We start from the raw sequence: 23,665 nt of genomic DNA on the forward strand, positions 1-23,665 counted from the left end.
TGTAATTTATTTCGAAGAATCAGCAAGTGGGACACAATCATGAAGTGGAACGAAATTTATTGAATATTTCAAACTTTTTTAACAAATAAAAAAACTGAAGAATTGGGCGTGCAAAATTATTCAGCCCCCTTAAGTTACTACTTTGTAGCGCCACCTTTTGCTGCGATTACAGCTGTAAGTCGCTTGGGGTATGTCTCTATCAGTTTTGCACATCGAGAGACTGAAATTTTTGCCCATTCCTCCTTGCAAAACAGCTCGAGCCCAGTAAGGTTGGATGGGGAGCGTTTGTGAACAGCAGTTTTCAGTTCTTTCCACAGATTCTCGATTGGATTCAGGTCTGGACTTTGACTTGGCCATTCTAACACCTGGATATGTTTATTTGGGAACCATTCCATTGTAGATTTTGCTTTATGTTTTGGATCATTGTCTTGTTGGAAAACAAATCTCCGTCTCAGTCTCGTCTTTTGCAGACTCCATCAGGTTTTCTTCCAGAATGGTCCTGTATTTGGCTCCATCCATCTTCTTATCAATTTTAACCATCTTCCCTGACCCTGCTGAAGAAAAGCAGGCCCAAACCATGATGCTGCCACCACCATGTTTGACAGTGGGGATGGTGTGTTCAGGGTGATGAGCTGTGTTGCTTTTACGCCAAACATAACATTTGCATTGTTGCCAAAAAGTTCGATTTTGGTTTCATCTGACCAGAGCACCTTCTTCCACATGATTGGTGTGTCTCCCAGGTGGCTTGTGGCAAATTTTAAATGACACTTTTTATGGATATCTTTAAGAAATGGCTTTCTTCTTGCCACTCTTCCATAAAGGCCAGATTTGTGCAGTATACGACTGATTGTTCTCCTATGGACAGAGTCTGCCACCTCAGCTGTAGATCTCTGCAGTTCATCCAGAGTGATCATGGGCCTCTTGGCTGCATCTCTGATCAGTCTTCTCCTTGTATGAGCTGAAAGTTTAGAGGGACGGCCAGGTCTTCGTAGATTTGCAGTGGTGTGATACTCCTTCCATTTCAATATTATCGCTTGCACAGTGCTCCTTAGGATGTTTAAAGCTTGGTAAATCTTTTTGTATCCAAATCTGGCTTTAAACTTCTCCACAACAGTATCTCGGACCTGCCTGGTGTGTTCCTTGTTCTTCATGATGCTCTCTGCGCTTTAAACGGACCTCTGAGACTATCACAGTGCCGGTGCATTTATACGGAGACTTGATTACACACAGGTGGACTCTATTTATCATCATTAGTCATTTAGGTCAACATTGGATCATTCAGAGATCCTCACTGAACTCCTGGAGAGAGTTTGCTGCACTGAAAGTAAAGGGGCTGAATAATTTTGCACGCCCAATTTTTCAGTTTTTTATTTGTTAAAAAAGTTTGAAATATCCAATACATTTCGTTCCACTTTATGATTGTGTCCCACTTGTTGTTGATTCTTCAAAAAAATTACAGTTTTATATCTTTATGTTTGAAGCCTGAAATGTGGCAAAAGGTCGAAAACTTCAAGGGGGCTGAATACTTTCGCAAGGCACTGTATATTTGAAATAAAATCTTTATTTTTATTTTTTTTTTGCAATAACATGGTATGGCCAGTTTCCTGGAAGCCTATGTCTTAGAATCAAGATGTAATATCCTGCCTTCATTGTGTTTAGCTGGTTAGTGGGCATGGAGGAGGGGGGAGGGAGTGGGCTGTCATTTACCAATGTGTATACGCCCACATGTGTGAGTCTTATGGGCTTCTCAGATGTGAAAGGGAGGAAATGCTCAGGATAGAAACTCACTGAAAACTGAGCACGTAAAGAGCTGCCAACACTGCTCTGCAAAATCCCCAATAGTAGTGGGGACATGGACAGAAGGGAGAGATAGAGAAAAGCAGGATTAACCTGTTTTTTTGCAAAAAACAGAAAATGAATACCATAGTGAGTGAGTATAAACAGCATGTAATACAGAATTTATTGATAGTTTTATATGATGTGGGTTTAGTGTCACATTAAGGCTAAACACTTGCAGGTCATCCTGGGCATTCTGGTGATTAATGTAAATAAAAACAAGTAAATATGTAATATACTGTATATTTTTGTTTACCTTTTTATTCATTTTACGATACAAACTTCCATCCTAAAAGGCATATTTTGTTGGTTGATTTTTGTTAGGATTGTTTGTATTGTTAGGACCATTTACTTTGTTTTACTTTTCAGCATTTGGAAATGCAAAGACCATCAGAAATGACAACTCTAGCCGTTTTGGCAAGTACATAGACATTCACTTCTCCAAGGACAGTGTTATTGAAGGAGCTCGTATTGACCAGTTTCTCCTGGAAAAGTCACGTGTGTGCAGGCAGGTATGTCAGCCTAGACATCATTTATCTACTGCTCCCTTATAGCTTGGAAATGAGAGAACTGTACCATTGTGTATAAAATCTGTATGAAACTGGCAACACATATTCAACTCTGATTTTACAGTTTTATTTGATTTATCAATAACTATGCTTTTTATTTTGAATATTCATTACTGTTGTGTTTCAAATAAAATATAAATCATTGAAGTATTTTTGTTATATATTGATAGACTCTGTTAGTTACATTTAACTCAAATATTAATGTAATGTATTCCATAATACAGGACTGTATAATATCAGCTGTGTCTAATACAGGAGTGTTTGTCAGTTTGTCAGTTAATCAGGAAATCATGAGTGGGAAAATAAGATGTTTTGTCAACCATATCTACAGTATATTACCAACTCTGTAACAAAAAACTTTATAAAGCTGGTAGCTCCAAAATACTGTAAGGCTAGGTTCATATCTGTGCATTTGCATATTAATTTTTCATGCATTTTCCATATGCTTTAATTATAATCTATGAGGCCAAAAACGTGCGTTATCCCACCTGTATTTTGTCCAAGATGCACAATAGAAAAACGCACGTGTAAATGATCTCCATAGAACATAACAGTAATCCTTTTATCATTCATTGTCATGCGTCAACCAAGGCTCATACAATCGCATAGGTGTAATCAAGTACTCACTTTCAGCACTCTCACACAAAGCAAAGCACCTTGTGGCTGGAAAGCAGGCAACCTCTGGTGCCACTAAATACTGTTAGTGTGCTATCTACTAGCTAGATCCACTCACTGCCGTACCCACTCTAAAAATTAGAAATTCTGGGTATAGGGCAACAATGAATAATCTGTTCTCAGTCCCACAGTGCTGATCTAGTTTTCTGTGTGGCTTTTTGCCAGGCCAAAGCAGTGGCTTGTGGAGGCAGTGGTAATGCCTAACAATATGCAAATGTAAACTTTCAAAAAAGTTGATTTCTCTTTCCTTCATTGACGGACACAGCTCCTGATATTCTTAACCATTGGGTTATTCTGCGCCCTACAGGAGTAGGACACTAGGCAGAAAAAAGTCTGGCTATGCCCATGGGCAGTCCCAGGGGGTATACTCCCTCTCTCTGCTATAGGCACTCAGTTTTTTTCTGCCTAGTCAGAAGTAAGGACCTAGTTCCTTTTTAGGATCTTTGGTCCTGGCAAATGTTTTTCTTTTTAGATAGAAAATGTTTCTCCTGGATTTTTCCTGTGAGATCTACAATCAACTGGGTGATGGGCTGGATAATCTAGATCCAGTGCTCAACCCAGTTTGGCCAGTGAGCGCACACAGACCTCTCCATACACCTATCTACATGTGATCAATCAAAAGTGCAGTTGCAATATGATTGGGAGTCACATACGAACATTGGAATGCCTTTGACCCTTACGGGTCTTTCTCTCAAGTACACTACTACTAGTACTTGTACTCTAAGTACACATTGGTATTATTTGATATTTCTCTCAGTACCTAGAAGGTTAGGAAGAATGCATATCTATATGGTCATGCATTGCATATGAAAATGTTTTATTCATGTTTTTATTTATTTTTTGCATTTGGATTTCTTGAATTGAGTGTTTCATAAGCTGCTTTATTTAAAGTGCTGCTGCCACAGCCTGGTACGTTTGTGGGGATGGGTGGATGGTGCTGGTATTGGTGGGTGCCCCCCCCATCCCCCGCCTGTCCACCCTTGCCCCTTGTGGGGCAGGACAGGAGTGGGTGGAGCCAGCTCTCATTTAGCCCCCTGACAGTCCAGTGTGTGGTTCAGCAGCATTTCTTGGCTCTGAGGAAGGGGGCTCGCCCTCGAAAAGCGTAAAAATAGCCATAGCAGTTTCATGCAGTACACTGCATGCCATCCAGCATTGCACAGTGCCTTGGCTACCTTGGAGATTTCGTGTTGATTATGTTGATGTGTGTAATATTCACACCTGCTTTGTGAGTATACTATATACGTTTTACTATTTTAATAAATGTTTTTAGTGGTAATGCACTAGGTCGGTGCGCCCCTTTCTTTGTTGTTGTTTTCTAGGAAGAACAGTTCCCCTCTGCCTTTGCCGGGCTGGTGGACCAGCTGGTCCAGGGGCTGCAGTTTAGCTGTGATGCCTCTTTGGATGCGGCTCCCCTAGTGGCTTGTTTCTCTGTTTTGGCTGTGGTCCTTCAGCGTGTCTTTTGGCTCAAGTGCTGGCCTGCGGATCAGACTTCTAAAAAGGCCTTGACTGGTCTTCCTTTTGACTGTTTGGGGCTATTCTGTATGAAACCATTAAAGGTCTCACAGGGGGGAAGAGTACTTTTCTTCCGCAGGCTACTAAGGGCAATCAACCTCGTTGTAGATGTGGGCCTTCCTTCTCGGCTCATAAGAAGTTTTTTTGTCCCTTAGGGTTGACTGACAATGGCTCAAAGCCTTTCAGGGCCTCCTCTAGAGGATCCAAACAAACCTGGTCTGGCAAGCCCAGAGCCCTGGTGCAAGACAAGTGGATCCACTAAGTCATTCGGTCCGGCTACAAGATCGAGTTTGCGCTCTTGTTCCCTGGAAAGGTTCTTTACCTTCCAACTTGCCCCTGTCCCTGGACCGCTTGCAGGACCTGCTTGGGGTGGTACAAGACCTGTTACTTCAAGAGGTGATTGTTCTGGTTCCAACTCCAGAATGTTTTCAGGGGTTTTACTCAAACCTGTTCACAATTCCCAGGAAGGAAGGCAAAGTGCGTCTAATCCTGGACCTCAAGGCGCTAAACTGCTTTATGCTGGTGTAGAAGTTCAGAATGGCGTCCTTTTGAACAATGGTGGGATCCCTGCGTCAGGGGGATTTCCTCGCCTCTATCGACATCAAGGATGCCTACCTTCACATTCCAATATGTGCCAGTCACCATTGCTTTCTCTGCTTTTCTGTGAGAGAAGAGCAGTATCAGTTTGTGGCATTACCCTTTGATCTAACCTCTGCTCCTCGGGTCTTCACAAAAGTGTTAGCCCCGGTGCTAGCCTTGTTACGCCAACGGGGGGTCGCGGTACTGGGCTACTTAGATGATCTCCTTCTGCGAGCGGAGTCTCCTTCTGCTCTGGTGGAAAACCTGGAAATCACAATACAAACTCTGCGGGAGTTCGGCTGGATTCTAAATTTTCAGAAGTCTGCTCTGGTTCTGTCCACGAAGCTGGAATATCTGAGCCTGACTCTGGACTTGGCCTTAGCCAGGGTGCTCCTTCCTCTGGACCAACGCCAGAAATTGCAGACTGCAATTCCTCTCCTGCTGTCCAGCAGATGGTCATCCCTCCGGACTTGCATGCGGTTGCTGGGCCTGATGGTGTCTACTTTCGAGGCAAATCCGTTTGCACAGTTCGGTCCCTGCAAAGGGAAATTCTGACCAAATGGTACAAGACTCCACAGTCTCTGGATAGTCAGATTCCTGCTGAGTCGGGGAACGAAGGAGTCCCTAAAATGGTGGCTTTGTTATCTGGCGCTTGGGCTGGGCAAATCCTTCCTCCTCTTGTATTGGGCAGTGGTCACCACGGATGCCAGCCTGTCCGGCTGGGGAGGCCTCCTCAGCAAGCATTCTGCTCAGGTGATCTGAACGCTGGAAGAGTCCAGACTACCGATCAATGTCATGGAACTCATGGAAAGATCAGTCTGTGTCTGGACCATTGGACAGATCAACATCAGGGTTGTCCAGTACTCATTCATTCAGGCAATGCCACGGCCGTGGCTTATGTCAATCACCAAGGGGGCACAAGAAGTGTCCTGGCGGCTCTGGTTGAAGACCGGCATTTTAAGGTGGGCGGAACGGTTCTTTCCAGTCTTCTCCGCCGTACACTTTCAGGGGTGGAAAATTGTCAGGCGGATTACCTCAGTCGGCAGGCGTTAGACCAAGGGGAGTGGTCCCTTCATCCAGAGGTGTTTCATCAACTGTGTCTCCTGTGGGGCACCCCTGAGGTAGATCTTTTAGGGGCTCTGCTCAACAGAAAGGTGCAGAGGTTTTTGACTCAGTCAAGGAATCCTCTGGCAGATGCCACAGATGCCGCTAGTGGCCCAATGGGGTAAGTATTGTCTGATTTACGCCTTCCCTCCTCTCAAGCTTCTGCCAAGACTTCTCCGCAGGATCGAGGCAGAAGGGATTCCGGTCATCTTATTGGCTCTGGGCTTGGGACGCTGATCTGATGCAGCTGGTCACTGACGTTCCTTGGAAGATTCCTCCCAGGCATGATCTGCTGTCCCAAGGACCGATCCTCCATCCTGCTTTACAGTCGCTGGCTTTGACGGCTTGGCTGTTGAACGCCAGGTGCAGAAGGATAGGGGTTTATCTGAGTCTGTGATTCCTTCCATGTTGAAAGCTAGGAAATCTACTTTTAGGAAGATTTACCATCATACATGGAAGACATACATTGCGTGGTGTGAGTCTTTTGGGATTCATCTACGCTCCTTCTCAGTGGCTCGGATCTTGACCTTCCTACAACAGGGGTTGAACAGAAATTGGCCTTGAGTACCATCAAGGGCCAGGTGTCGGCTTTGGTGACTTTCTTCCAACGACTTTTTGCCACCCACTCCCTCGTGCGTACCTTTCTTCAGGGTGTCCGACATTGGTTCCTACAGTGCGTGCTCCATTGCCGCGCCGGGATCTCAATTTGGCGCTTTCGGTTCTCCAGAAGCCTCTCTTTGAGAACCTTCGGGAGATTCCCCTGGTTACGCTGTCCCAGAAGGGGACCTTTTTGGTGGCTATCACCTCTGTGTGCAGGGTGTCGTAACTGACAGGGTTATACTGTTTTTCACCTTGTCTGGTGATTCACAGGGATTAGGTGGTTCTTTGCCCCTATCCGTCGTTCCTTCCAAAGGTTGTCTCTGTTTTTCATTTAAAATGAACACATTGTGTTGCCTTCCCTGTGTGCCAGGCCTAAACATCTGAAGGAAATTGCCTTGCATACCTTGGATGTGGTCCGGGCAATTAGGGTGTACTTGGCAGCTATGGATTCTTTCAGGAAGTCAGACCCTCTATTTGTGCTCACAGATGGATCTCGTAAAGGGTTGTCTGCTTTCTCTTCTTCCATTTCCAAGTGAATCAGACAGATGGTGATTCAGGCCTATTCCATCAGGGGTCAGGTTCCTCATTTCCCTGTCAAGGCGCACTCTACTAGGGTGCTTAGTGCCTCCTGGGCTTTCTGTCATCAGGCATGAGTGACTCAAGTTTGCAAGGCGGCCACCTGGTTGTCGGTGCACTTTCACAAAGTTCTATAAATTGGATGTGTTGGCATCTGCGGATGCTTCTTTTGGCCACAAGGTTTTGGAGGCTGCTGTTTAAGAGGACCTGATCCTCTTTGAGGGTGTATAGTTTTTTTCAGGTGGGCTCCAGTTGGTTTGGTTGAGCTCCTGTTTACCTGGTTGGCTATAGTTTGGGCTTGGGAACTTATTTTCCGCTGTTCCCACCCCTCATGTTTTACACTGCTTTAGGACGTTCCAATGGTTAAGAATATCAGGAGCTGTGTCCGTCAATGAATGAAACAGAAAAAGGGATTTTTGACTTACCGTAAAATCCATTTCTCTGATGTTCATTGACAGACACAGCACCCACCCCATCTGTGGAGTTGTAATTCTCCTTACACTGCTTGTTAACTGCGTGCCTATAGCAGAGAGAGGGAGTATACCCCCTTAGACTGCCCATGGGCATAGCCAGACTTTTTTTCTGCCTAGTGTCCTCCTCCTGTAGGGGGCAGTATAACACAATGGCTAAGAATATCAGGAGCTGTGTCCATCAATGAACATCAGAGAAATGAATTTTACGATAAATCAAAAATTCCATTTTTTTTATAGCATCTTAGGGGTTACTGCAAGAGAGCTGATTGGTGGCCAGGCACATTAAAGGTTCTGGGTACCTCACTGGAGGGTACCTTCTACCCAGCTTCTGGATCACTTTGATTTGTCTGACCCCATACTAAGCCTACGGCTTTTTGCTAATGATGTAAAGGATAAAAACAGAAGTGTCTTGATTCTCTTGAATAAATTTTGTTGTTTCTTGGTGCAGTGAAGTGTATATAGTAGAGGGTTGCCTAGAGAAATGCTTGGCAAAATCATTAGCATGTGCTAATTTTGCCTACTTCACTCACTCTTGCACACAACTATTTATGTGAAAATAGTTTTTGATGGACTTGATGTAGTAATTTTAATTAACCTAATTCTTGTCATTTATCAGGCTACAGGAGAGCGAAACTACCACATATTTTACTGCATCTTACTCGGCATGAGTTCAGAACAAAAGAAGAAGCTAAACCTTGGCAACTGTTCAGACTACAAATATCTCACTGTGGTATTGTCACTCATTTGTGTGCCTCAAATTGTTCTTGATGACTATACTCACACAATCTTTTATGTAGATATTATATGACATTTATCAATTGATCAGATACTGTATATCATATCTGTACACAATGTAGGGTCTGCAGCGGTATTGAATGTTTGCTGGGGTATTGAGAAATGTGCTTACTGTAATATCTGTTGTGTAAAAATGATCAAAAACCTTAAATCAACAAGAGAGGGGTTAAACAGACTGAAAATTGAGAAAGAAAGTTTATTTCTCGAGTTATTAACATCTTTTTGGAATGTGTGTTTTTGTACATTGTCCTATGACTCCTACCTTTATAATGATAGCAATAATTCACTTAGCTGTAGACTGATAGATCTTTTTCCACGTAGGCTGATCATAGACAGGTAGGTGTGTTTTTGAAATGGTGGGCAAGAAGACATTTGTCCATCATCAACATGACTTATACTATAGTGAACAATGGGAAAAAGTAGCGCTCGACAGAAATAAATAAATATATATAAATAAATATAAATATATGCAAATAAACAATGGATCGTGCAACAAAGTCTCTGGTGTTCAAAGCAATTGGATTGATGTCGGCCAATATGGAAAACACAGACTTGATAGGGTGGTTTCTTTAACAAAGCCTTCACCTTCACACGATCACCCAGTGAAATATGTGTATGAGCCGCTTACCAGAATCACTGGACCCCTTAATTACAGGGGGTCAAACACGCTGTGTATTCCAATAGGGATTCTAGTGCATCTCGCTCCCATAGGTATAGATCATCACAGCCAGAATCGATGCCATAATCAGAAAGCCAAGCCATATACAGGGATAAAAGAATACTCTCATGGTGCAGTATCTCTTAATGGTCAAACATTTATTTAAGATAAATTGCACTTACTAGACATAGGTAGATAAAAAGCCTTCAATAAAATTGTTTGCTGGGGATGGGAGACGCCGCTCCACGCTGCGCTCCTCAGACCTCAGACCCGGATGTGTATGGTCTCACGTTCCCGACGTTTCGCCAGTCACAGCTGACGTCATCAGGGGATCATGTGATGAACGATCCATTGTTTATTTGCATATATTTATATTTATTTATATATATTTATTTATTTCTGTCGAGCGCTACTTTTTCCCATTGTTCACTATATATCACGTCTTCACGTTTGTGTAGCAGCTGACAGTGTGGGAGAAATTCCACTTTACCATTTCATATCCACATTTAATTAATTTTCTATTCACACCATTTGCGCAGTTTCCTACCCCCTTTTTTCACTTTATGACTTATACTATGACATGCCCAATGGGCAGAAGCAGTGCAGGTGCCCTCACTGATTTAGGTCCATTAATGAATAGCCTGATCCTCACCTGAGCATCACATCTGGAAGCCAAATCAGAGAGTCACATAATGTTTTATGGCCAGCCTAATAACCTCCACATGCGGTAAAGGTGACCTGGAACTTTACTTAATTAATAGGGGTGTGTCAAGGAACTGTTTGAAGCAGGGACATGTTTCATGCTGGTCTGACCAGAGAGCTGAATCAAAACAATATATTTATTATTTATTCAATGTATTCTCAACACTTGCAGTCTATTGGCAATATAATTTTGTTTTCTTAGATGCCGAGAGAGTACAACAACATTAGAAGTCATAAATAGTTTCTTTTTTTTGTGCTGTCCATTTAGTTTAAAAGCTAGCTAGTGAACACAAAATCATAGTGAAATCTTAATCATGCTGATAAAGTACCAATCACAGAGTAACTACCTGATTATAGTTTTAGTGATCTTTAGAGATCATAATTGGGTTTAGGTAAAATTCTTTAGAAAAACAATTGATTTCAATCAAATTCTTCCTGATCCTACTCTAGGGCAACTGCATAAAATGTGATGGGCGCAATGATACTAAGGACTATGCTGAAGTCTGCTCCGCTATGAAGATTCTTCTTTTCTCTGAGCAAGATCAGGCTGACATAAACAAACTGCTTGCAGCTATTCTTCACTTGGGCAACGTGGAGTTTCAAAGTATGTAATGTTAAACTAGGTTTTATTGAGTTGTGTAAATATTTTTGTACATAATATAAAAGTAGTGAAGATGTTTTATATTGTTCATGCTGATACTTGAAATACATTTTTAAGTTCCTGATTACATATTCCTTTAAATAGGATTTCTGTCTAAAATTATACTTCACATGAATCAGTAAGACACGTCAGCATTGCCAATTAATTTTTTTAAGTGCCCCTTTTGCGAAAATAAAAAAAACGACTGTTCCCCATCATATATCATATGGTTTCTGGCTATCATTACTGCAGATAATCTATTGATTCTAATCAGCAATGAAATTATGAAATGGCATACCCTATGTGCATCCAAAATTGTAATTAATTCTAAATGAAGCCCTAGAGATTATCCAAAACCAAGAGGCAGTTTTTTATTACCACCACGTAAGAGCTTTTCATGTCCAGTGCACATTTGTTTCCATCTGTGTTTGGCTGTATATTACCAGTATCTGCATGATTTCACAAGACAATTTTTAAAGAACTAAAAAACACTAGGCTCTCATTGAAATCATTGCTACACTCCCTTTCTAATCTGGTGCTGTGGTAAATCATAAAAAAAGAATGTGAACTGGAAAGTTCATAGAGGAGCCATTCCACATAGTAACAACAGGAAAGTGTTACTATGTGGACTGCCTCCTCTATGAACTTTCCAGTCCACATTCATTTTTTCTGATGGTTTTGTGTGATATATGTTCTTATATATGATCACTTCATTTATTTTTTAGCGCTGCACTTATGTATTTTAGTTCTATGCAATTTTGATCAGTTGTAGTGTTAGCAGCTTTTTCTTTCTTTTATATTAGCATGGTAATTTTTCTCTTTATCTCTTTGGGAAATCAAGTTGTTGCTTTCCCCCACTGCATTGGTACAGAGTAGCTGTAGGAGAACCTGGTTTCCTACAAAGGAGTTTTCATTTTTTTTTTTTGTTGTTGCCCTTAACATAAGTTTGTCATATGCAAATAAACCCATTGTCATATGCAAATAACCCCTATGTTGGTAATAAGCAATGTAGGGTTATACTGCCGCTTACAGGAGAAATGGACACTAGGCACATAAAATACTGTAAGCCAGCCCCCTTGATACTATAACCTCTCATACTTACTCAGTTGTAGCAAGCAAGCAGTCTAAAGAGAGAATGATGGCATATGTGGGGAAGGCGTACAAACAAATCCTATGTTCTCTATCATCCTTTGAGGGACACAGCCTGATAATAGGTAACCTAGGTAACCAGCCCAACAAGAAGAAACAAAGGGAAAAACAAGGGAATTAAATATCTGTTTGCAGAACCTTTTAACTAAAACTAACATCTGCCGAGACAGATGGCCTTATAGAACTTTGAAAATATTTGTAGAGAAGGCCAGGTTGCAGTGTTACAGGTCTCAGACACAGAAGCCGGATGACTAAAATCCCAAGAAGAACTTCACTGCCCTAGTTTATCTTGCAACTCAAGCCTTCATAGCAATCTGTCAAATCTTTTCAAAAATAGAGGATCTAGAGGCCGGAGAACATCTTTTAGGTCCTACTAGAACAAAATACAGGGAATCCATCTTACTAAAACAAGCATTGGCTGGGAGATAAACCAATGTAGGACACAGGGAAGGTATCAAAATATACTCATTAGGGTAAAAAGTAGAGACCACGTTAAGTAAAAAGGAGTTCCTGGGTTACAAACAACCTTGTCTTCATGTAAGATCAAAGGACAGACGGAGTGCTGTCTACAAGAAAGGATACCTTAAGAGATAGAAATGCAAAGTCCCAAATAGGTTCAAATACAGTAGAGTTTTTTTGCAGCAGCAACAACACCGAGATTCATACTTAACTCCTTACCTCACCTCACCTTCATGAGTCAGCTGACCGCACCTGCGCACTAGAGCCCTATAGAAAGCTATAGGGTCTGTCCCCCTCCATTTCCAGCCACTTGCAAGCTGTCGTCTAAAAAAAAAAGAGGTCCCGCAGAAATAGCAGCACCACAAAGCTTATCTGCCACCACCAAGAGCTTTCAGTATCATTCCTTATGACTAGGGCTACTCCTGAGCGGCAAAAATGTGTGGAAAGACAGAGTTTGGGTGTGCACATGTCCAGCTTTTAGCTACAGCCGCTTCCATGACAGAATAATACACAGAAAAAAAAAAATCCAGGTTGCACTAAAGGAGAAATACCCAAATACCATACCCATTGACCTGCTTATGCCACTTAAAAGAAGTGATTCTTCAGAAATGGGGACAAATGAAACTGCCACAGCTCTGGTTCTGAAAACTCACTGAAGAATAGCAAAAAGTACTGACCTGACCTGAAAGCAGGGTGCTTAGTTAACTGGAACACTGATAAGTTGTCACTGCTAACTGCTGGACTGTCTCAGATCATCAGTATATAGTATTATATATAAACATTATCTATATTTTTTAGCAGAGAACCTAGAGAATAAAATGGCGGTCGTTGTAATAGTTTATCTCACACTGTATTCATGCAGCGGTCTTTCAAACAAAATTTCGTGGAAAAAATACACCCCAATGAATTTAAAAAAACTAAACAGTAAACTTAGCCCAATATTTTTGTATAATGTGTAAGATGATGTTACGCCGAGTAAATAGATACCCAACATGTCCTGCTTTGAAATTGCACACACTCGTGGAATGGCGACAAACTACGGCACTTAAAAATCTCCATAGGCAATGGCTTAAAAAAGTTTATCGGCTACCTATTTAGAGTTACAGAGGAGGTCCTTGTGCTGGAATTTTTGCTCTCGCTCCAACAATCACGGCGATACCTTACATATGTTTTTTATACACTCTGTACATGTGCGGGCACGACTTACATATGTTTTGGCACGCAAGCATGGAGGGTTGTGGTGCTTTAAAAAAGATATACATATTTATAGGATCTGGGGTCAAAGACCCCAAACCCCTCCAAGATCGGCGTTTTTGAATACTGTGTATTTTTTAAGACCTCTGTACTCACAATACTGTTTTTCCAGAGTCTCGCAGTGCCCCAACTCCTCAGTCAGTTCTCCTGGACCTCTGGGTTCAGCTCCACACTGTAGGTGCACCAGGCCGACTGCCTGTGACCATCACCAACTGCTGCAGAAGAGGAGGCAGCCGCCACCCACTTTCTGGGACTCTGCTTTCTGCCAAAGACCTCTACCTCATGTGCCCATGGCTTTTTTTACCCTGCCCCATAATGTGCCGAGACCAACTGTTTGTTTCAATCCTCGGGCAGTACCAAAAGCCTGTGTGTCATTGGTCAGGTTTCCTCTAGTATCCAATGTGCCTCCCCATTGGATCAGCTGGGGACACTCCCTGAGGCCAGATGAATCACACACTGAGCACACTGAGCAGACCTGACTCACAGATCCTGCTCTCTGTTAAGCAGAGAACAATATACATTTTGCCTGCTGCTCCTCTGATAGGCAGACAGAGCCATAACTATACTCTCTACCTAGCACCTGACCAGGAGGGTGCTACACCTGCTTTGTGCAGTGATATTGCACATTGCAGCCCCTAACCTCATCTTCTGGAGTCCCACGCTGATGCTGTCCACTCCTTCTTCCTTTAGGTACCCTCTTAGCAAACCATGTGCTATGAGGGCACCCATGGGGTCACACTCCTGAGCCAGGTTGTGTGCATTCGTAGACATACAAAGCGTGGCTCAGCCTCACCCCCCACTTTCTCCTTACATGATTTGACTGACAGCAGCAGCCTATGGCTACCACTTCTCTCCACGTTTCCTGTGAGACCAGTAAGAGGGAGCAGCAGCGCTGCAGTGAGGAGAGTGCTGATGCGTGAGAAGACTTTGTGTATAGGGATGGGGGGAAATATTTTGAATTTAGAACCACTTTAATAAACTGAGAAAACCTATAGTCGATGGCAAACTGGAGAGCCCTCCAGCCACTGAATCTACCAGTAGCTGTTGATAGAAGAGAAATATCTTCAAGTTTAAATTAAAAACATACCATGAGGAAAAGAGGACACTAAGCAAAACTGGGCAGGTGAGGTGTTATAGCCCCAAGAAGGGTGGCCTCCAGTTTTCTGTGTGCCTAGAGTAGGTTATACAGATTCCCCTGTAGGCATCAGTATAATCCTAGTTAGCTTACTTTGGAGCTGTATCTGTCAATAGACAGTTGACAATTTATTGCTTTTTCTGATAAACTTAATAGACTGTTCCCCTACAAGCTTTAAGTATCATACATTTCAGTTATGGCAAACACTGGTATATAACTAACTTATTTTTCTGATTCATAAATTACATTTTTAAACCGTTTTTTAATTACATTTAAAAGTATCTGATTATTTGTATTATGCCTTGCCTCAGTTTTTAGTTTTATTTAATATAGATATTGTCCTGTTGTGACTTGTAGGTGCAATGTATGGAAATATCGACAGCTGTGATGTCCATGAGTCCACCCATTTGTCTACTGTAGCCGCTATGCTTGAGGTATTTATCAAAATGTTTTATTATTTATCATCTCTTTACCTTTATTAGTGGTTTGTTTGGTTACACAGACCAACTGTGAAGAAAAAGTATGACCTGGTCATTAAAAACCAAGATTTGCTATTCATTCTGAAGGGTACGGTAATTCATATCATACCATACAAAGCAGATTTCATTTTGACTAGAAAGTTATTTTTTGACTTATTTGTGGAAATGCTGCATTAATTTACCAACAATAAAAATGTGTTATGCACAATTGACCATAGGTATAGCTGTAAAGTTTTCTGTTATTGAAAAGGTATTTTCGTTGCGGGCATAACTGAAGCATAGCCTGGTAAAGAAATACTTTTTTTGAGAAAAAACTTGTTATTATGACAATTTTGTGTAAAAAAAAAAAAAAAAAAATTATTTCTTAATTTTCCCAAGAATTGTGGGAAGAAATTACAACTTCAAAAAACTCACCATGCCTCTTACTAAATACCTTGGACTGTCTACTTTCCAAAAAGGGGTCATTTGGGGGGTATTTGTACTGTCCTGACATTTCAGGGCCTCAAGAAATGAGGTACATCAGGTGTGATTAGGTGTGATCAATTTTCAATGATTGGCACCATAGCTTGTAGACTCTATAACTTTCACACAGACTAAATAATAACCACTAATTTGGGTTATTTTTTACCAAAGAATACTCCCAAAAGAAAGCTCTATTTGTGTGAAAAAAGACAAAAAATTTGATTGGGTACAGCGTTGCATGACTGAGTAATTATCATTCAAAGTGTGAGAGCACTGAAAGCTGAAAATTGGTCTGGGCAGGAAGGGGGTGTAACTGCTCTGTATGGAAGTGGTTAATTTAATAAAATAGCCTTTAGCAAAAAAAAAAAAAAAAAAGTCTCTCTTTCATTGAGCCTTGCAAAATCCCATAATTTTTTTAGATTGTACGCATCTTTTCACTCCTGAAGTTCATTTTCTGAACTTCTAAAATACCTCCAAGTATTCTGTACCTACCTATACAGCCAGGAGAGATCCACTATCCCATAAAGACTCGCCTCTCAGTATGTACAGAACTTGGCATCCACAAACAGACTGGAACTGATGTTGCAAAGAAATCATCCTTCGGGTCTTCAGGCTGGAACCTCAGATCTCTTTCTTGTGGCATTCACTGGAACTTTCAGGCCTTGGGTTGGCCTCATGGCTCTTCCTCTAGGCATTCCTACTACCTTTTCCAACAGGAGTCTATTTCAAGCTCCAGCTTATGAAAAGGCAGAGAAGTGTCTCCAAAATGATGGCTTGGCAGATTTCTTCAAATAGAACAACCGGATAGAGGCATGAATAAGGGGCAGATACTTCTCCAGTCAGCATGAATAACCACAGAATCATCTAAACTACTAGATAAAGTCTTTCTTAACCATTAGAGATGTTAAAAATAATATTCTGCGATTTTAAGAATCCAAACATAAGTCCATAAGACCATTAAGTATGCAGAAATAAAGTGTTTTCTAGCAACAGTTTTAATTACTAGACATATATATTCAATTGAAAATCTTTCTCAAGACCAAAATTGCAGCAGAATTCAACAAATCAGAAAGAGAGCTCCCAAACTCAGATTGGATTCAGAAGTGACCTGAGGCAAAACACCTTCAGTTCCTTACCCTCTGGACCCAAGTTAAACCAAGGAGTCCCAGAACAGAACCTTTCACCTTACTTAAGCACAGATTCTACCTCAGAACATAGTTTCTTAACTTTGCAATACATGTATATCATAAGCAGATAAAAACAGTAATGAATATAAACAATGTAACAATAAAATCAAATATCCAAAAGGCAATTACTTTAAGAATGTAACCAAACAAACCTTCCTACCAATAAACCATAGCATCTTTTTCAAGGGCATGTATATAACACTTGGAAAACTGTAGTTCAATCATGGTTACTTAATCTCAGTAATTCTTACTACTTCATAATTTTACCTATTTCTTTACCAAAATCTCACGACGCCAGAGTTATCCTCTCCCCCTCTTTTTTTTTTTAACCACTTCTGGACCTGGCCTTTTTCTGACACTTGTTGTTTACAAGTTAAAATAATTTTATTTTTGCAAAAAATTACTTAGAACCCCCAAACAGTATATATATTTCTTTTAACGGAGACCCTAGAGAATAAAATGGAGATCGTTGCAATATTTTTTATCACACTGTATTTGCGAAGCGGTCTTACAAACGTAAGTTTTTGGGAAAAAATACACTTTTTTGAATTAAAAAAATAAGAACAGTAAAGTTAGCCCAGTTTTTTTTCTATATATTCGTAGAAAGGCGACAAACATTGGTACTTCCAATGGTAAATCCCCATAGGCAACATTTTAAAAATTTGTACAGGTTACCAGTTTAATGTTGCAGAGGAGGTCTAGGGCTCAAATTATTGCTCTTGCTCTAATGATCACTGCGATACCTCACATGTGTGGTTTGAACACCGTTTACATATGTGGGTGTGACTTGCGAATGCGTTCGCTTCTGGGCGTGAGCTAACGGGGACGGAGAGCTTGGTCCTCCAAGGCCATAGAGTCGAGCGAGGGCCATCTTGCCCTCACTTGACTTCCTGCCTGAGAGGAGAGTGGACCGGAATAGTTGGTAGCGTGAAAAACGACTGGGAAGCGGTGGGGGGGGGGGGGGGCACCTCCTGAACTAGCCCTAAAACTCTCTGAACCTTTTCTAGAAACTGAATCATTTTAGTATCTCCTTGTGATTCTTCCAAATCACCAAGGAGAGAGTGAGTTAATATTAGGGCAGAAGAGAGTGCTGAGAGCTGAGGCTTATGTCTTTGTGTGCAGTATAGGAATTCTCCTAGTTATCCTCCTTAGGCCGGTCGCTTTCTGCTGTTTCATTCTAGCATATATATGTTAAAACTCCGCGCTTATGGTCTATTTGGATAAAAAATTAATAATAGATGGATAAATGAATAAATATATAAATATATAAATAAATAAATATCTAGAGGTATTAGGCTGCAGCCTCCCTATACTATAGTCAAAAAGACTATATGGTAAATAGAAAGGAGGGTAGGGTGATGGCGCTGCCTAATAAGGAAAATATAGTAGGGTGCTAATAAAGTGCTGATATGCTGAATAAATATATATATATATATAGTGCACTGTAAGTCCAGTAAGGGAAAGGGCACTGTAGGTACAGCTATATAGTATGAACCAAAAAACGTAATGTGGCAAAAATGTCACAAGTAAATATTTTGCACTATTAGACAAATGTACCTAGTAGGTGAATAAAAGTGACGTGTGCATATAAATGAGATGGAAGTGTAACTATTAAAAGGTAAATGGAAAAGTGGTACAACTAATGCGGTGTGAACAAATGAGTGTAAATATGAATAAATACCAATATTTAAAGTGATATGTGCATGGATGGTTTCACAAATTATTCAAAACATAAGCTATATGAAAAATATAAATCATACAGTATATAACTGTGAACAAATTAAAGTGCTCTGTGCATACCAAAACACCCAAAATAAAAAGGTGAGGTAACAATGGAACAGATTAAAAAATATATGCAAGCAATTAAAAATATATAACAAGTGATGAAGAGTCCAATATTAGTGATTGGTGCCTATATAAAAGTGCAGTGGCAATAAATAAATATAAGTGATAGACAAAGTTCAATATTGATAGCAGGTGACAGTCTTCCTATAGCAAACTGTAGTGGGTGACCCCGTGGTGGGCAGTGAGGTGCTAGGTGACCTCTCTAGTGAATAGCGCACTCACCAGAGATATCCACCCTACACAGGGGTATAGAGCGGGTATATAGATGAATCCTGTGGGCAAATAGGTCCTGGTGTCCTCTACAGATCCTAAATAAGGACATCCTGGGAGATCTCTGAATGGTCCTAGGTAAGAGGAAAGTTCCCCAAGGAGAGAGGCCGGGATCTAATGGGTTCCAGCCTTTGGCTGCTAAAGACCTCTCTCTCCCTGCTATAGGATGTCAGTTTTTTTTCTGCCTAGTCAGGAGTAAGGACCTAAGTTCCTTGCTGGGATCTCTGGTTCTGGCAAGCTTTTTTAGATAATTCTTTTTTTAGCTAGCTTTTTTTCTCTGGTTTGTTCCTGTGAGATCTACAAGCAATTATGCCGGATCTGGGCGACGGGCTGGATGTTGAGATCCAGTGGTCACCCCAGCCGGCCTACGAGCGCGTGCAGGCCCTAGCTCCACGCTGGGTCGGCCACGACATAGTCCCACTGGACGGGGACTGGCCTGCGGGTTAAACATGCCGCCAGGTCGCCATACGACCGGTCTGCGACCGAGTCACAGCGTTCCTTTTGCCCGACATCCCCCCCCCCACTGAGCGGCGAGGGGTTTTGTCAGGAGTGGCGCCCGCACTGTTCCGGTATGGTGAGTAAATGTTCCCCCCCCTTTTCCTCATGTCAGGCTCTGGGGTGGATGCGGGCCCCTCCCTGGGATGGTCGGACCTCCATTTCTCTGGGTTCCCCTCTGTTCTCCTGTGCACCCCCCACCTGTGGTGCCCCTCTCCCCCCCCCATCCTCTAACCCTCCCCCCTGGGGGGGGGTATCTGTCGCTATGTGTGGGGTGGCTGGCTGTTCATGCAGGCCGCTGAGGGGGCGGGGGGTCCCGATGGTGCGGGCGGCCGTTGTGCGGGGGGGGGGCTTCCCTCCTGGCTCCCCAGGGCCTACCTGCTGATCGATCGTCAGTCAGTTTGGAGGGGGGACCCCCTTTTCCGCCGCAGCGCGCGGGGCTGCCATTTTCCTGTAGCCTCCTCGTGTTGTACATAGCGACGGCCATCTTGGTACACCCAGCTCGTTCTTTCCCTCAGAGCTGGGCTTCAGTGGGAGTTCCTGGAGGCGTGTGAGGGGGTGGAGCCCTCCCTAGACCCGGGCACATCGCTCCACACGCCTTTCTTTTCGTGCAGACAGCGCTGCTGAGCAGACATCTGGGATACTTGTGGTGCAGTTTTCGTGGGTGGTGAGCCTTTGGGACTCTCTCATTTCTCTCTCTGCGGGGGGTCTTTAGGCACGCTGCCTGGCCACTGGGGGGGGGGGGGGGGCGCTGTAGCGCTGGGAGACATTTAGAAAAATTTTTTTCGTTTTGTCAAAGTTTGCTGACGGGTTCCTCTGGTGTACCATGGATCCTGCTGCACATGTGTCCCCACCTGATCCCCTCGAGGTGGCCGCAGGGCCCTCTGGTTCCCAGCTCACCATTGATGCACTTTCGGCAGTCCTGGAGTCCTTTGTTTCCCGGGTGGAGGTGGCCTTTCAGGGGCGGGGGGCTAAAAAACGACCTCCGCCTACCCCTGTCTCGTCTGATGCCTCAGATTCTGATTCTGAGCCAGTCGCTGCTGACCCAGGTCTCCCCTCTGGAGCTGCTGTCTCATGCCCCGTCTTCTCTGATAGTGAGGATGACCTTTCTGCCTCCGCTGTCGCGCAAGACAAGGCGCTGGTGGACGCGCTGAAGGCGTCTGTCCGGGAGACCCTGAAGCTGGAGGATGCAACTGCGACTGGTACGCAGGTCGCCTTTGGCACTCGCAAGCCTACCAGAGTGACAAAGGTTTTTCCTTTTCCCACATGCTTTGACAATATCATTAAAAAAGAGTGGGTCCGTCCGAAACGCCCCCCTGGGATGCCAAAACGGATTGCTAGGCGCTACCCGTTTGAAGAGTCCCTCCTTAAGAAATTGACGGTGCCGCCTTCGGTGGATCCGCCGGTCTCCAGGCTAAATAAGGCTACTGTGATCCCGGTGGAGGATTCCCCGTCCTTTAGGGATCCGGTTGATTGTAGGGCGGAGTCTGTGTCCCGCACTATGTTCTCCCTGGCGGGGTCGGCTTTCAGACCAGTGTTTACCATTGCTCTGGTTTCACAAACATTGACGGAATGGGCCAAGTTGTTTTTACGCCATGACCTGGAGGGGAGAAGCCTCCCCCCTGCCGTGGCGGAGTTGCTGGACCAGATGGTGCAGGGGCTGCAGTTTGTTTTTGACGCCACACTGGATACAGCTCCACTGCTGGGACGTTTGTCGTTTTCGGTGGTGGTCCTCCGGCGCATGCTATGGTTGAAGTGCTGGTCGGCGGATCAGGCTTCTAAAAAAGCCTTGACTGATCTCCCTTTTCAGGGGGTTCGCCTGTTTGGTGTTACCTTAGATGATATTATCAAAGGTCTCACTGGGGGCAAGAGCACCTTACTCCCACAGGCTGCCAAGGGTAAGGAACCTCGTCGCAGGCGGGGACCCTCCTTTTAGGCCCACAAGAAGTTTTTTCATTCCTCCGGGGCGGGCGACAAGGCGAAGCCATTCAAGGCCCCCTTGGGGGGGTTTCCAAGAGACCCTGGTCTGGTAAGCAGGAATCCGGTTCCTCCAGACCTGAGGACAAGTCCGCTTCGGCCTGAAGGTGCGCCCCCACCCATGTCAGGGGTGGGGAGACGTCTTTGCCGGTTCCCGGACCCGTGGCTCTCCAGGATTCAAGACAAATGGGTTCATGAGGTCATATGGTCGGGATACAAGATCGAGTTTCGGTCAGTTCCACCGATAAGGTTCTTCCCTTCCAATGTGCGACTGTTCCTGGATGGACTAAGGGCTCTGTTGGGGGCAGTACTGGACTTGGAACAACAGGGAGTAATAGTTCCAGTTCCCTGCGGGGAACGTTTTCGGGGGGTTTTACCCAAATCTGTTCACGGTGCCCAGGAAGGAGGGCAAGGTGCGTCCAATTTTGGACTTAAAGGCTCTCAATTGTTTTTTCCGGGTGCAAAAATTCAAGATGGAGTCCATTCACACGGTGGTGGCTTCCCTGCATCAGGGAGACTTTCTGGCCTCCATAGACATCAAGGATGCCTACCTTCACATTCCCATTTACGCAGAACACCAACGTTTTCTGCGCTTTGCTGTGGGAGAGGACCATTATCAGTTTTTGGCGTTACCCTTTGGTCTCGCCTCTGCTCCTCGGGTATTCACAAAGGTTTTGGCTCCAGATCTGGCACTGTTGCGGCAACGGGGCATATCGGTCCTGGGCTACCTGGACGACCTCCTCCTCCGTGCGGAGTCTCCGCAGGCTGTGTGGTCAAATTTGGAGATCGCCATGACCTCTTTGGAAGAGTTCTGGATGGCTTGTGAACCCGCAGAAGTCACCCCTGGTTCCCTCCAGGAGACTGGACTATCTGGGTCTGACTTTGGATGCGTCCTTGCCCAAGGTGTTTCTCCCTGCGGAAAAACTCCAGAAAATACAATCAGCGACTCAGCTGTTGCTGTCCGCCAACTGGTCGTCTCGTTGGACATGCATGAGGGTTCTGGGACTAATGGTGGCGTTATTCGAGGCAGTACCTTTTGCTCAGTTTCATACGAGGACCCTCCAAAAGGAGATCCTTCTCAAATGGAACCGGAATCCCGATTCTCTGGACAATCCGATCCGGCTGAGCGAGCGGACCAGGGAGTCCCTGGTTTGGTGGCTTCGGTCTCCGATGTTCAGTCAGGGGAGGTCATTTCTTCTGATCTATTGGACGATTGTCACCACGGATGCCAGTCTATCCGGGTGGGGAGGGGTTCTCGGCAGGTTTTCTGCTCAGGGATTCTGGTCCCTGGAAGAATCCAGGTTGCCTATAAATGTATTGGAACTGAGAGCGATCAGGCTTTGCCTGGTTCACTGGACCGAGCGTCTTCTGGGCTGTCCAGTGCGGATTCAGTCGGACAATGCCATGGCCGTGGCTTATGTCAATCACCAGGGGGGCACCAAGAGTGTTCTGGCGGCCGTGGAAGTGGCCAGCATCCTTCGTTGGGCGGAACGTTTTGTTCCGGCTCTCTCCACGGTTCACATTCCAGGCGTGGAAAATTGGCAGGCGGATTTTCTCAGCCGTCAGACCTTGGATCAAGGGGAATGGTCTCTTCATCCAGAGGTGTTTCACCAGTTGTGCCTTCGTTGGGGCACCCCGGATGTGGATCTGTTGGCATCTCGGCTCAACAGGAAGGTGCAGAGGTTTATAGCTCGCTCCCGAGATCCTCTGGCGGATGCCACAGACGCACTGGTTGCCCCGAGGGGGGCAGTATCAGCTGCTGTATGCCTTTCCTCCTCTCAAGTTGCTGCCGAAACTTCTTCGCAGGTGTAACTCTCCTGCGTTTTTAGTATAGGCTGGATTTGCAGCTGCAAAATCTCCACTCAGTAGTCATGTAGAGATGTGTTGAATACCAGATCCAACTCTCCAGGACTCATCACCGTGGGCCTGTCAGCTTCAACATACAGATATATACACACTCAATGAGATGTTCCTGGAGTGATAGGATGTATATGATAGTATGAAGGTGATGTGCTGAAGGGACAGGTGTAAACAGTGACAAGGATGGTAATCACTTGATAGGCTTGTATAGGAGAGTTCAAGATGGTATTTAGGAATGCAGATAGGTTAATATCGAGTATGCTAACAGGTGGTGAGGACAGCAGATGACAAATAGAGGATAGAGTAACCCAGTGCAAGGATAGATAGTAGTAGACAGGAGAGCTAGCAATCTAAGCAGCAGTGCAGATGATAGA

The 23,665-nt window shown here is 43.9% G+C and overlaps 1 protein-coding gene across 1 annotated transcript in view; it reads left to right on the forward strand.

The window, feature by feature from the left end:
• The window catches only part of MYO7B (myosin VIIB), a 545,169-nt gene that overhangs the window by 95,247 nt on the left and 426,257 nt on the right, over window positions 1-23,665 (forward strand). The window contains exons 7-10 of the mRNA XM_082249873.1: window positions 2,206-2,348; window positions 8,541-8,654; window positions 10,530-10,683; window positions 15,074-15,150. Of these exons, the coding sequence (XP_082105999.1) occupies window positions 2,206-2,348; window positions 8,541-8,654; window positions 10,530-10,683; window positions 15,074-15,150 (488 nt within the window). The remainder of the gene's footprint in view (window positions 1-2,205; window positions 2,349-8,540; window positions 8,655-10,529; window positions 10,684-15,073; window positions 15,151-23,665) is intronic.

The sequence above is a fragment of the Pelophylax lessonae genome (assembly GCF_965119305.1).
Source record: "Pelophylax lessonae genome assembly, chromosome: 3".
In the NCBI taxonomy this organism is placed as follows: domain Eukaryota; kingdom Metazoa; phylum Chordata; class Amphibia; order Anura; family Ranidae; genus Pelophylax; species Pelophylax lessonae.